Source organism: Gracilinanus agilis, chromosome 4 (genome assembly GCF_016433145.1).
Source record: "Gracilinanus agilis isolate LMUSP501 chromosome 4, AgileGrace, whole genome shotgun sequence".
Taxonomy (NCBI): Eukaryota; Metazoa; Chordata; class Mammalia; order Didelphimorphia; family Didelphidae; genus Gracilinanus; species Gracilinanus agilis.
The window spans coordinates 401,862,565-401,875,927 of NC_058133.1; the positions used below are offsets into that span (position 1 = coordinate 401,862,565).

Genomic DNA, 13,363 nt, shown 5'->3' on the forward strand with positions numbered 1-13,363 from the left:
TTTTTCCTATAGCGTGGTGTTAATGTGTTTTTGTGCTACCCCCCCCCCCCGCACTAGTCTTACAACTCCTGTCCCTTGTCCTTCTCCTTGCAAAGATCCTGATCTTTCCCATTGTCTTTCAAAATCCTCTTTGCTTGCATCTTTTCCTTGGTGATTTTCTGGTTTCCTGTTCTTCCCTTGATTCTTTTCCCCTTCTCTGTGTCCCTGTCACATTTTGTTGGTCATCCAACCACTTGCCAGCTGAAATGGTCTCTGGTCCAGATACCGGAACAATATGGATTGTGATGTTTTGTCAGTGGTGTTTATCATTTGATTGTGCATGTTATATATATGTATGTTTATTTCTGGATTTTCAGTTCATTGATCATGTTCTGTTTGATTTGGGTGTGCATCAAAATGTTTTTCTTTTTTTATGTGGCTTGCGTGATAACAGGAATCCCTGTCATGAACCTTTATCACAGTCAGGGAAGTTAATAGGAACTGATGTGGACCGGTCCATTTTACATCTAGTGGTAACTTCCTATCTAAATTTTTCAAGTACACCCTGTCTCCAGGCTTTACATCTTGGATCTCAAAATCTATAGGCTGTCTTTGTTACAAAATTCCTAGCACCTGCAATTCTGTCAGTCTCTTTTGCAATGCAGCTATGTACTCACATAGTTTACAATCTGCTGCTAACATGAATACATATGCCAGTTTGCAGGGTCTTCTTGCTCACATAGCATGACCTTACAAGGATTCAAAAGGAGATATATGAAGATCAGTCCTGGGCTTTGTTCCTAAATAATACAACAGGATTGGTAAGGCATCCTTCCATTTTAAATGCTTTTCTAGGCAAACCTTCCCTATCAGTGTCTTGATCTCTTTCTTAAGTCTCTCCACTTGCCCTCCTGAGGCTGGATGGTAACTTGCTTGGAAAGACTCCTTTATCCCCAAATTCTTATAAATTTCCTGCAGTATTTGGTGGGTAAAATGAGAACCTTTGTCCGAGACTATATGAGATGGTATGGAATATCTCGGAATGATTTCTTTCAGCGGGGTCTTTATAACAAAGGCTGCATTGTTCTTTTTAGCAGGGTATGCCTATGGCCATCCAGTCAGATGGTCCAGGATAACCAGGCAGTATTTGAATCCTCTGTCACTTGCCATATGAATATAATCTGTCTGCAGTCTCAAATGGCATATGAGCTAATGGCCTCCCCCCTAAGCCCTTGCTTCTAAAGCTTGCTTGATTAAATTTCATGCAGATATCACCCTTCTGATAGATTTTCTTAGCAATAGAGATTATATTCAGGGCCACCCAGAATTTTTGGATCAAATCGATGACTGACTGGTTGCCATAATGCTTCTTCTCATGTATGGCATTCCACACTGTGAAATACAAGTCTTTTTGCAGGATGGGCTTGCCTGAGTGTGCAATCCAGATCCCATTTACTAGTTTGGCCCCAAAATCGTTTTCCCATTTCTGAACCTCCCCGGAATCATAGACTTGTTTTAGAATGTCTTCCTCCATGAGGGTAAAGGTTAAAATATGGGTTGGGCCAAAGCTAGCTCTGAATTTCACAGTGATGTCTGCCCTTTGATTGCCCAATGATGTTTTGTCCAACCCTCTTGTATGACCTTTGCATTGGATTACTGCCACTTCTCTAGGCAGATGTACACCCTCAAGAAGTTTCAAAATAAGGTCTCTGTAGGCAATGGCCTTTCCTGCCGCGGTTATAAAACCCCTATGCTTCCAGATTTCTCCCGTGGCATGGAGAACATTAAACGCATAAGCGCTATCTGTGTAAATGTTGACCTTTCTGTCCTTAGCTATCTGCAGAGCCCTTAACAAACTGATTATTTCTGCCCTTTGAGCTCTGACTGTATTTGGTAGAGAAGCGTACCACAAAGTTTCTATCTCTGTCACTACTGCTGTTACTACAAACTTTTTCTCTCTGTGCATGTATGCAGAGCCATCGGTAAAGATTTCAAGTTCTGGGTCTTTAATGGGCATGTCTTTCAGATCTCTCTCTTTTTTTTTTTTTTTTTTTTTTTTGGTACCATCTCAAGGGTTTCTTTGCAATCATACACAGTCTCTCCTGACATCTCTAATTGTGGGAGCAGAGTTGATGGATTCAGTGACTGGCAGTGTTTTAATCTTATGTTCTTATTACTCAGGAGTATTATCTCATATTGAGACAGTTTTTGTGGAGTAAATGCATGTAAATTGCTCTTAATCATGCTCTCTGTACTATGTGGGGAGTATACAGTTAGCTTGCTTCCCAACACCAAATCAGATGCTTTTTTGATCATTAATACTACAGCTCCAATAGCTCGAAGGCAATAAGACATGCCCTTTTCTGTCACATCGAGCTGCAAGCTGTAATATGCCATGAGTCTTAAATTTTGTCCTAGGTATTGCCCAAGTACACCTGATGCGTGCCCTTGTCCTCATGGACAAACAGGTGAAATTCTTTGTTGGATTCCCAGGGCCAGGGCTGTGAAAATGGCACTTTTAAGTTTGGCTATTGCATTTCGATGTTCCATTTCATATACTTCTACCAAAATGGACTAATTGCCATTCCTTATACTACTTTTGCCATTATTACATGAAGTCTTCCATCTCCATCTTCCATCTTGTATTCTAGTCCTCTTGAAAGAATTTTGAATTTATTTATTTGTGGGATTTATTATTATTTTCAATAGAAAATCCTTGAAGGCAGACCACTTTCATTTTTTTCTTTGATCTACAGTACACAGTGCTTTGTACATAGAAGATGATAAACAAAAATGTGATAAATTGATTTGGATCACATGTCCCTGCCCTTCTTTCTAATCCTTTACTTACGTGAACTCATGAAGTGTTTATTGTCTATATACTTCACAGTACTCTTACAAATTTTTTTTCTGTATTTATTACACTATCTTTATAGAACCAAATCCCCTTGGTAGTAGCAAATATATCTTTTATCTCTTTGTATCACCATTACTTAGCATAATGCCAAATACATAATTTGTATACGAAAAATGTTTCTGTTAATGGTATATTGATTTTTATAAGTTCTTTGCATAATACATTTGTTTGCTTATAATGTATAGATTTATATATGTACTTGTTCTCTCCCCTTTTAGAATTTAAGCTTCTTATTAGCAGGAATTGTTTCAATCTTTATATTTGTAGCCTCAGCTTTTAGCATATAGTAGATACTTCATAAATGCTTATCATGTGATTTACTTGTAAATTCCTACTTAAATCCATAGTGAGGTATAGTATTGGTTCTAGTTCTTAATTTTAGTCAAATTTCAACTGTAATGCAGAAATTTTTTCAACTTATTCCAAACATTCAGTGAAAAATATAAAATTATTGTTTAGAGCATTTTTGCTCTGTTGCTGTTGATTCACGTAGGTATTGCTCATGTTATTTTATTTTTCTTTCCTTTAAAGGTCGTTTATATGCAATGCAAACTGGAATGAAAATTGATAGTAAAACTCCTGAATGTCGAAAATTTTTATCAAAGCTCATGGATCAGTTAGAAGCTGTAAGTAATAATTATTAATTTATTCTAAAATTAATGTTTCAGAATTTTAGAATAAAATCTGAATCTTTGCTAGTTGTCATATTTACTTTACCTTACTGTAGTCAACAGTTCAAGTACATATAGTATTAATAAGAAAGCATACATTTAAAAATATCACACTTTTAAGGATTATATATTATGTATATTATAGTATATAAAAGTATGGTATTATTATTATTATAATATTATTATGATATTTAGTATAGTACATAATAGTACCTGATAGGAATAAGATACCATTGCCCCCATCCATCTCATTTTAGGCATAATCAGACAAATAAAAAGGACTGTTTAAAGTATTGAAGAAATAAATTGAATCAGCAGACATGAATATAGATAACAAATGATATTGTCCCATACCTTGTGCTAGTAAAGAATATTTGAAAGAATTCTCTTTTATATATTATTGAAAGTAGATGATTGCACACACACACACACACACACACACACACTCACACACACACACACACACAAATGCAAATTTTTTTTTCTTTTTTCTTTTTTTCTTTGCAAATTAAATTTTCTTTTTTTCAAGTTTTTTTGTTACATATGTAAGGTTGTCTATAAGATACTACTTTTGAATAGTTTGTTATATTGTGAAAAATTTGTACTTTCATGTGTTGTGAGGAAGATTATTGTTTAGTTATTTGCTTAGTATTAGTATGAGACCTAACAGGAAGGGCTGGAGAATTCCACATGGAATGAGGAAGCAGGAAGTGGCTTGCACTCTCTGAGAAGGACTCTATGGTGGTTGGAACAAGCAGTAACTGATTCCCTGGGAGACCTCAGAGCTAGTGGAGTTGCACCCTAATTCCCTGGGATCCTGGAGTGTGGTGAAGGTTGGAAGCAGGGGACATCTATCTTGCATGACAGCACTGAGTAGGGAGTGATCTGCAACCTGGTGGACAGCTTGCAGTCTTCCTTTCCCTACTGAGCTACTTTGGACCATCAGTTCTGGAGGAGTTGGTTCCTGGCATCCTGAAAACATTTCTGGACTCTACTGTGAGGATTCCCACTCCAGAACTGTTATTCTCTGGGCCTTGCCTGGCTTAGGTCTTAGATTAGTGTAAATAAGTCCCTCCCTTGACCCTGTGGTTTGCCCTTAGCTTGTATGAGTAGAATCCCTTATTCCCATCCTTTATTATTGTTTCCCTCAATTAAACTGTTATAAACCTTTGCCTTTTGCCTGCTGGTTCCATAGGCCTTTGCCTAGGTGGGCTGAGTGACTCTTGGGCCTAACTGCCATTCCTGTTGACAGTTACCTCCTAGTAGTTAAACCTGGTCTCCCTACCTTGTTTGGTCCTGTCATCTGTCATTCCTATCACTCTCAATATTTAGTTAACTTCCCCGGTAATTCACCTTTACACATGAACACTTTTTAAGATGATAAATTTAAGATAAAATATGGTTTCAAAAATGACTATTCCCTAGTTTAAAATTTTTTATCTAGTTGTTACTGAATGAAGGTAGTTTATCTGTAGCAGATTGTACAGACCTAGAATATGCAAAATAAAATAATCAATAGTACTTAAATGATAAGGACTGCCATTTTGCACCTTCTTTTATACTCTAAAACCTGGCTATAGTTTCTGACCCATTCTCCACAAAGTCTCTTCTAAGTGATTATTGTGGGGGCTAGACTGGACACAGACCAGTGATCTAGGACATAATACTATTTCAGCAGCTCTTGAGTATAGGGTTCTGTGCTATCTACACTAGGGTCTTGGTGAAAGTTGCTGATTGAAGCACTGGTGATCATTTCATCAGCCCAGCACTTGCCATCTCCTTTCCCCACTGGTGGCAGCTGGTTTATGAAATATACATTCTTAGATTTGGAAAATGTATTGACTGGTTTTTCTATTATATATATATATATATTCACACACACATACATATGTAGATAGATAATAACTTATTATAAGAATTTCTATTTAGAGGGAATGGGTTGATAAATTAGTGGATAGTAATAGATATATTAAAAAGCATCAATAAAATATTTTTTTTATTCATGGAAGAGACAATTGAAGAGGCACAAACAGCAATTTATTTTCTTTGTTAAATTACATGTGTATATTTAAATATTAGATATTTTGAAATCTGATAAATTCATCATGTCTTATGCAACTCTTTTTCTTTATACATTGAAATGTTTGTTGGCAGGTCCATAGAGAAAAAAAATTAATTTATAAAACTGGAGGGAAATGAAATGTCAGTTTAATGCAATCTAGATAATGAGCTAATAGGGAAAGTTTAGTCTCTGGGCAAAGTACAAATTAATATATATTGTAATCTTTGTTTGCATTATATTAAAAACATCAGGTTTCCTCTATTTTTTTACTACTTTCAAGGTATTTCTATTTCTGGCAGGTTTCTATGTTGCAGATGATTAGCTTATGAGATTGCATACTCCCTCAAAAAAAACCAACAGTCTAGAATTCAAAGCTTCCTTGAAAAATCTTTTGGCAGTATGGAAACTGTAAACTAGTCTCTTGTGTTTTTTTTTTTTTTGTTTTTTGTTTTTTCTGTTTTTGTTCTACCAAAAACCCAAGATTTCCTTAAATCCAGATAGTGAGTCTATTCAGGAGCTGTGAATCCACCTGTTTAACTGTAACTGCATCATTTGCTTTGCTGACTTTATTAGGAAACCTGAAGCTTCTTATGCTCTTAACATTTTTTTTTTAAAAGAAGCCTTTGAATCAGAGTACTGTGCTCAGATCATTTATGCTTTTTAAAAATTAAAAATAAAGAAGTAGGGGATGATTTTTCATTAAATTGTTGGTGTTTTTATAAAAAACTGCACAAAGTACTTTACATGGGGAAAGTGCATAGATTCATACAGCTACAATGGCATGTGTATATTGCATAAACTAAAAATACCTTCTATTTAGCATGCTCAGTTTAGGGGTTTGGGGAGTAATCTAAGAAACTGTCTTCTTTTTTTTTTTCTTTTTTTTTTTTTTTTTAAACCCTTAACTTTCGGTGTATTGTCTCATAGGTGGAAGAGTGGTAAGGGTGGGCAATGGGGGTCAAGTGACTTGCCCAGGGTCACATAGCTGGGAAGTGGCTAGAGGCCGGATTTGAACCTAGGACCTCCTGTCTCTAGGCCTGACTCTCAATCCACTGAGCTACCCAACTGCCCCCTAAGAAACAGTCTTTTTGTTTAATAACACTAGTAGCATTTAATGAAAAGACTCATATCATAATTATCTCCATTTACTTTATCAAGAAAATTAAAGGAGTTTCATGTAAAGTTAAATTTTTTAAATTAATTTTTATTTGGGGGAAATAGTATGTATTTTAGATATTACTTAATGTATTGTTTGATAAACCTATAGTGTTTTAAAGTAGTTGTTAAGTACTAAAAAGTCAAATTTTTCTTTCCAGTTTTATTTTTGTATCTTAATCACTAAAGCAGTCACGTTAAAGGGACCCCAAAAAGGCAGTATTTTTTTTTTTATTTCAGCTTAAAAAACAATTGGGTGATAATGAAGCTATTACACAAGAAATAGTCGGTTGTGCCCATGTGGAGAGTTATGCTTTGAAAATGTTCCTATATGCAGACAATGAAGATCGTGCTGGGAGATTTCACAAGTAAGCAAAAAAGAAAGAAAACATTGTTTTACTAGTTTTATTTTCTAATAACTTTATTTTTTACTCTTAAAGGCACATATATCAAAAGGTAATGGATAGTTTCTCTCAGTTATCTAATTGTGCTTTTAGTTCCCAAATAGCATTTTTTCTAACTTTTAGAATTTATAAGTGTCTTTTGCAAAAATGTACACATGAATCTTAAAATAATAGCATTTATGTAGTGCTTTGTGATTTATACCGTGCTCTACTGCTATGATATTCCTGTTTCACAGATGAGGTAACCAAGATAGACAGAGGTTAAATGGTTTGCCTGAGGTCACATAACTAGCAAGTGTCTGAATCAGGATTTGAATTCAGGTCTTCCTGACACCAGTTTCCACTTTATATCTACTGAACCAACTAATTACAAAATCATTATCTAAAAAAAATTGACACATGGAATTTTTTTTTTAACTCTTACCTTCCATCTTAGAATCAACAACATGTATTGGTTCTAAGACAAAAGAGCAGTAAGAGCTAGGCAGTGGGGGTTAAGTGACTTTCCCAGGGTCACACAGCCAGGAACTGCTTGAGCAAACCCAGGACCTCCTGGCTCTCAATTCGTAGAGCCACCTAACTGCCCCCAATGATAATTCTTGTTGGGACAAAACTAATGAACTAATAATAAAGCTATGACCTTTTCCTCACAAGTCATACCTTGATTAATAATTTCCTATCATTAATAAAAATATTTGTTTTTTGTTTTTATAAGCAAAAGCAAGTTTTTGATGAATTGCATTAGAAAATTTCTATTTTTCAATGTTTTTTTTTTTTGAGATAGGTTTTTGTCACAGGTTGCATTCTACAAATATAATTAACAAAATGTTTATTATAACAAGGTTATCTAAAAGTTTGTTTTACTCTTCTTCCTTGAGCCCTGGATTATAAAAGGTTACTGCATATTGCCCAAATGGATTCTCTCTCCACTCCTAAATGTTGAATTAATTTTTGTTTTTGGAATTTTTGCTTTCCTAATATATGTTTCTAACTCTGCATTTCATATACCCTGCTAAAAACAGAATAAATATTTTTCTCTTGCAGAAACATGATCAAGTCCTTCTATACTGCAAGCCTTCTGATAGATGTCTTAACAGTATTTGGAGAACTCACTGATGAAGTGAGTGTACATTTGTTTTTTAGTGCTTTTTAAAAACTGTCGATAGTGTTTATCAGTTGTATTTTTTTTCTTATTTAGTTTTTCATATTGTACTTTATTCGTAGTTTAATATTTTGTTGTATTGAATAGTTAAACAATGATATAATTGACAGTTATTGTAGATAATAATTCCTACAAAGCATTAAATAATTGTCATATTCTTGAGTGGTATGTTTTCTGGAGGAAAAGACTTTTTTTTTTTTTTTTTTTTTTTTGGAACCCTTATTTCCATTTCAGAATTAATACTGTGTATTGGTTCCAAGGCTTAAGAGTGGTAAGGGTTAGGCAATGGGAGTTAGGTGACTTGTCCTGAGTCACACAACTAGGAAGTGTCTGAGGTCAGATTTGAACCCAGGACCTTCTGTCTCTGTACCTGGTTCTCAATCCACTGAGCTACTTCAGAGGCCCCAGAAAGCTTTCTTTCTTAAAGTATATTACTCCCAGTTTTCATTCTGTCAAAATGCATTATTTAAATCTTTTTTGTGTATATTTTATTTCACTGGTAATAGTTAAGTACATGTTTTCCTATTCACAGTGGTGTGAGAAGGAAAGAATCCCAAAAAAGATACACACACAATTATCAGTAGATGGACAATCTACAACTTTTGATTACATCGTATTCTAGGAGATCATTTTTGAATGAGTTCTTTGGAACATGATTTTGTCATTTTCCTCAGTCAAAGAAACAATATCATACTTAGTGATTAGCTTACTATTATCTTATGAATAGCAGGCCAGAGAACCTAACTTTGGGATGCTAAAATACTTCCCCAAAGGTAGCAAGGTGCCAGAACTTCCTTCTCATGCATTCCACATAATTCCAATCTATAGGAGCCAACAACTCTCCCTTTAGTCCAAGCTGCTGAGTTTTTTCTGGGGGTTTGTTAAGGGAATCAACAGTGGTGAAGCTACTTTCAAGGCTACAGAAGAGTAAGGCTGAGGTCTCTTACTTATCCATACCTCAGTAGCTTTTTTTATCCTGGGCCCACTCACTCCAAATCCATCATTTTATCTTTTAAGGGTCCCTGGGATTGCTCCTCCTATTCTTTTTTCATTGTTACCATCTGACAAAGTCAACTTACTCTTACACTGAACTCCTTTGGAAGAAAATTTGTTTTCACTGTTTTCCATCTATTATTTTATCCCAGAAATGAACAAATGACTTTTTTGAAGTTCTCATGCAACAGTATAGAAGCAGAAAAGATAAAAATAACAATTGAGTGGAAACTTATGGAATTTTAAGAAATTAGTGATTTGCTTATCCCAAGTACCACACTTTCTTTTCTTCTACTTCTTACTCATAGGGGAAAATGCAAGCAAAATGGATAATATTGGTGGATCTTTGTGTATATAAAAATTAATCTGCCTTTCGCAGGCTAACCCAGATACTTTTCCAAATAACTTTACATGTTGAGAAAGGCATTTAATTATAGATGTTAGGGTTTTGATGCTAGAGTGAGGCAAAGTACAGAGGCTTTACAAATAGGTGAAGAGAAGAGGCAGTGAACTGGGGTCTCTGCCAAGATATTAACAGGGATTAAGTAGAAAGAAAGGCTACCTTGAAGCTTCCCCATCCCTTTTTCTTTCCTCTTCCACATCCACATCTCTACTGTTCAACTTGTTACCATGAGTAGACACACCCTGCACTCCACAGTGCTATTGGCAAGGTAAAAAGCAGGACTAGTGTTAGGACTAAGCAAGTCAAGTGTTCAAGGCAGCACCTACAGCAAGGAAGGAAGGAAAAGAAGCGACTTGGTCTCAAGGTCAGCAGTGGAATGTTAAGGAGGGCTCTCTGTAGCCATCCATCTATGGACTGAATATGTTGTAGAGGGGATTCTTTTTCAAGTATGGGTTATAATCAGTGGTCTCTTGAGTTGTCTTTTAACTGAGCTTTTGTAATCCTGGGGAAATAATGTAGTTGAGTATATACATGGTCTACTTATAAGTAGATGTTTATGAGTACAGCATGTTAGAACTAGACATCATCTTCTAGACTTACACAGCCTTTTTTATAGAACTGATGATAATATTGAAACTACAAGAAGCAAAGTAATTTTCCTAAGGTCATGCTGATAGTACTAGAACTCAGGTATCTAGGCCCATAGCAAAACCCTGTCTCCAAAATACATTAACTCTTCTACTTAAACCACTCTTCAAAAATCATTAATTAAAACATGTTCCCACTGAATTCATTTTAGAAATACCATACTTTCTCTATGTGACCAAAATAATAACTTGATATTTGAAATATTTTTTCTAACTTCCTCATCCATTTCCATCTATTCATTTTTAACTAATAGTGCAAGTCAATAACCTTGTTTATACATAACTTAATGAACAAAATTAGAAAATAAGCTGGCTTAATTTATTGCCTTGTTTATGCAGCTCAAGCACTCAGCAAGTTAACTGGAAATACGGATGTTACTGCCTATATATTATAAAGTTGTTCTTCAAACAAATTAGGATGCTTTTTCTTCCTTTTCTTTACATTTTATTGTGGCTTTTGGTGGGTATTCCTTCAATTTCAAGTTTTTTTTATATTCTCATTCTCAAAATTCTGAGAGACAGTATTAAGTAGTGCATAGAGCATCAGCCTTGGAATCATGGAAAGCTATACAGCCACAGGAAAGAGAGTGCCCCAGACATTTCTGTGACTTGTAAGTTATGAATAACATATTTTGCATCAAGGAATGGAATCACCATGTATGATCATAAGTTTCGTGACACTGCTTTAACTACTGGTCTGGACTTTAGAAATATGTGGACACACATATACACACATATTTACACTATAGTGCTTAGCACATCACTTTTCCCATAGTTGCTGAATAACTACCATATTCATTTATTCATATGTAGTTTTTAGAAATAGCATAGATATTAATGACATATCTAGGTTATCAAAAATAATCAAATGGACTCTAAATAGCTGTAGTAACTAAGTTTGGTATAATGGAAAGAACACAGGACCAGAAGTTGGACAACTGAGTCTTGTCCAGGCTCTGCAGTTAGCTAGCCATGTGACATTAGGCAAGTTATATAACCTCTCTGAGATTCAGTTTCTTTATCATATGAGTGAGTTGGGTTAAATTATCTCCACTATCCCTTCTAGCAAGAGGATTCTATGACTTTCTATCAAATCAAACAAGCCAGGAGCTAGATTAATATTAAGATAGAAATATGCTCTTTAATTTTACAGCTTTTATGTACTGTTACGTTAATCCTGATGGTATGAGGATCTGGAACAGGGCAAGGTGGAGTGAAACCTAAGTGAGACACTCAAGTTATAATAGTGATTTTCAAAGGACCCCCACAGCAGTAGATGTTATTAGAATATGGTGAATCTGCTGGACCCAAATTCCAGATATAACAGTAGCCCAGAGTTGCCAGCTAGACAACGGATCTGCAGTTAGAATTATACAGATACCTTATCTAACTGACACTCTGGACTTAATGGATAATGCTTGGTTGACTGCAAATTAAACTCTGCTTTGAATAGTATAATTTACCTCTTCCCTTCAAATATCCCAAGGATGTGATCTACTAAAGCCCTAGGATTATGGATGAAGCCAGATCTAAATTAAATATAAAGATTTATTACTAACAATTTTAGGGAAGGGAAGCAGGAAAATGATTGGGAAGAAGGGACAAGAAGTCCTTAATTAACTAAGGCTAATGATGTTAATGATGATCTCAGGATTGATGTTAATCAGGTTTGACAGATGCCAGCCTGGTTGGGCCAGATTGGCCCAACCTAAATCAAGGTTATTCTGCTGATAAGGTATTGGTGTTTCTTCTGAATGGTTGATTCAGGATCAGGGACTGATGAAATAGATTAGTAAGGGTTGCTGGTTGAATAAGCTCACCTAAGGCCTACCCTTCCAAACCCACCCTCTCCACTCCAATCTCAAATCTGAGATCCTTTCTCAGTTCAAATCCTCACTTTTATACCTAAGCCTCAACTGCTTTGGCACCTGCCAGCTCCTGCCAGGCTCGGTTCATTCTATATTTTAAGTAGGTAACTGTCAATCATCTTGATTTCAATATGGCTGTACAATTTATCATTACAGTACATATATAAATAAATACACATACATAAACCAGAAAATTAAACATCAACTGCTATTTGCCCCTTACTCAAGATGTAAGGTCATCTTGTTACAGTGACACTAATGAAGAAAATGGGCTTGAAGTTTTGATTTGCTAATAATGCTGTAAACCTAGAATGTGTCAGAAACAAATGACATTCTGTCTCACTAGGCTATCAAAGAATAAGTGCTTTGAAATTCATGAATAAAAATCTAATTGCTTCAGAGCATTGAAAAGACCAGGTTGACTCATTCCCTCCTCTCCCTTCCTGTTTCTTATTCATCCCCATCCTGTGCTTTGGAACGCCTAGGAGGGATAGAGGTAGGAGTCACAAAACTTGGAAAGTGGATTTCAGGTATGCAAATTTTCCATTTTCTGTTATATAGTATCAGACCAGTTGTGGTACTCCATATTGAGTCATGGAGAGAGAGTGCCAGCATAATTTTATGTTCATTTTTTGCATCCTGGCTATACCATACCTCGTTATGTCTTAGTTTCCTAGGACCGAAACTTCTTTTAAAAGCTATTTATGCTATTCATGTTCCTGTTTCTATGTATAAGAATAACATTAAAATAGTATCAAAAATCTCAGAAAAATTCATTTTAGATGCTTCATGTTTGTCATCACACATTTTAAAGTTTAGCATTTTATTACAAATGGAAAACTATGTTTTTATAATTGCATTTTTTCCTTTTACTGTAGTCATTGCCTAAAATTTATGGCTTAGCTTATCATAGTACTTTATTTTTTTTTAACCCTTAACTTCTCTGTATTGGGTCTTAGGTGGAAGAGTGTTAAGGGTGGGCAATGGGGGGTGAAGTGACTTGCCCAGGGTCACACAGCTGGGGAGTGTCTGAGGCTGGATTTGAACCTAGGACCTCCTGTCTCTAAGCCTGACTGTCAATCCACTGAGCTACCCAGCTGCC

At 35.4% G+C, this 13,363-nt stretch overlaps 1 protein-coding gene across 2 annotated transcripts in view; it reads left to right on the forward strand.

Moving 5' to 3' along the window:
* The window catches only part of VTA1 (vesicle trafficking 1), a 105,577-nt gene that overhangs the window by 26,841 nt on the left and 65,373 nt on the right, over window positions 1–13,363 (forward strand). For both annotated transcript variants that reach the window (XM_044677193.1, XM_044677194.1), the window contains exons 2-4: window positions 3,428–3,522; window positions 7,025–7,152; window positions 8,233–8,308. In XM_044677193.1, the coding sequence (XP_044533128.1) occupies window positions 3,428–3,522; window positions 7,025–7,152; window positions 8,233–8,308 (299 nt within the window). The remainder of the gene's footprint in view (window positions 1–3,427; window positions 3,523–7,024; window positions 7,153–8,232; window positions 8,309–13,363) is intronic.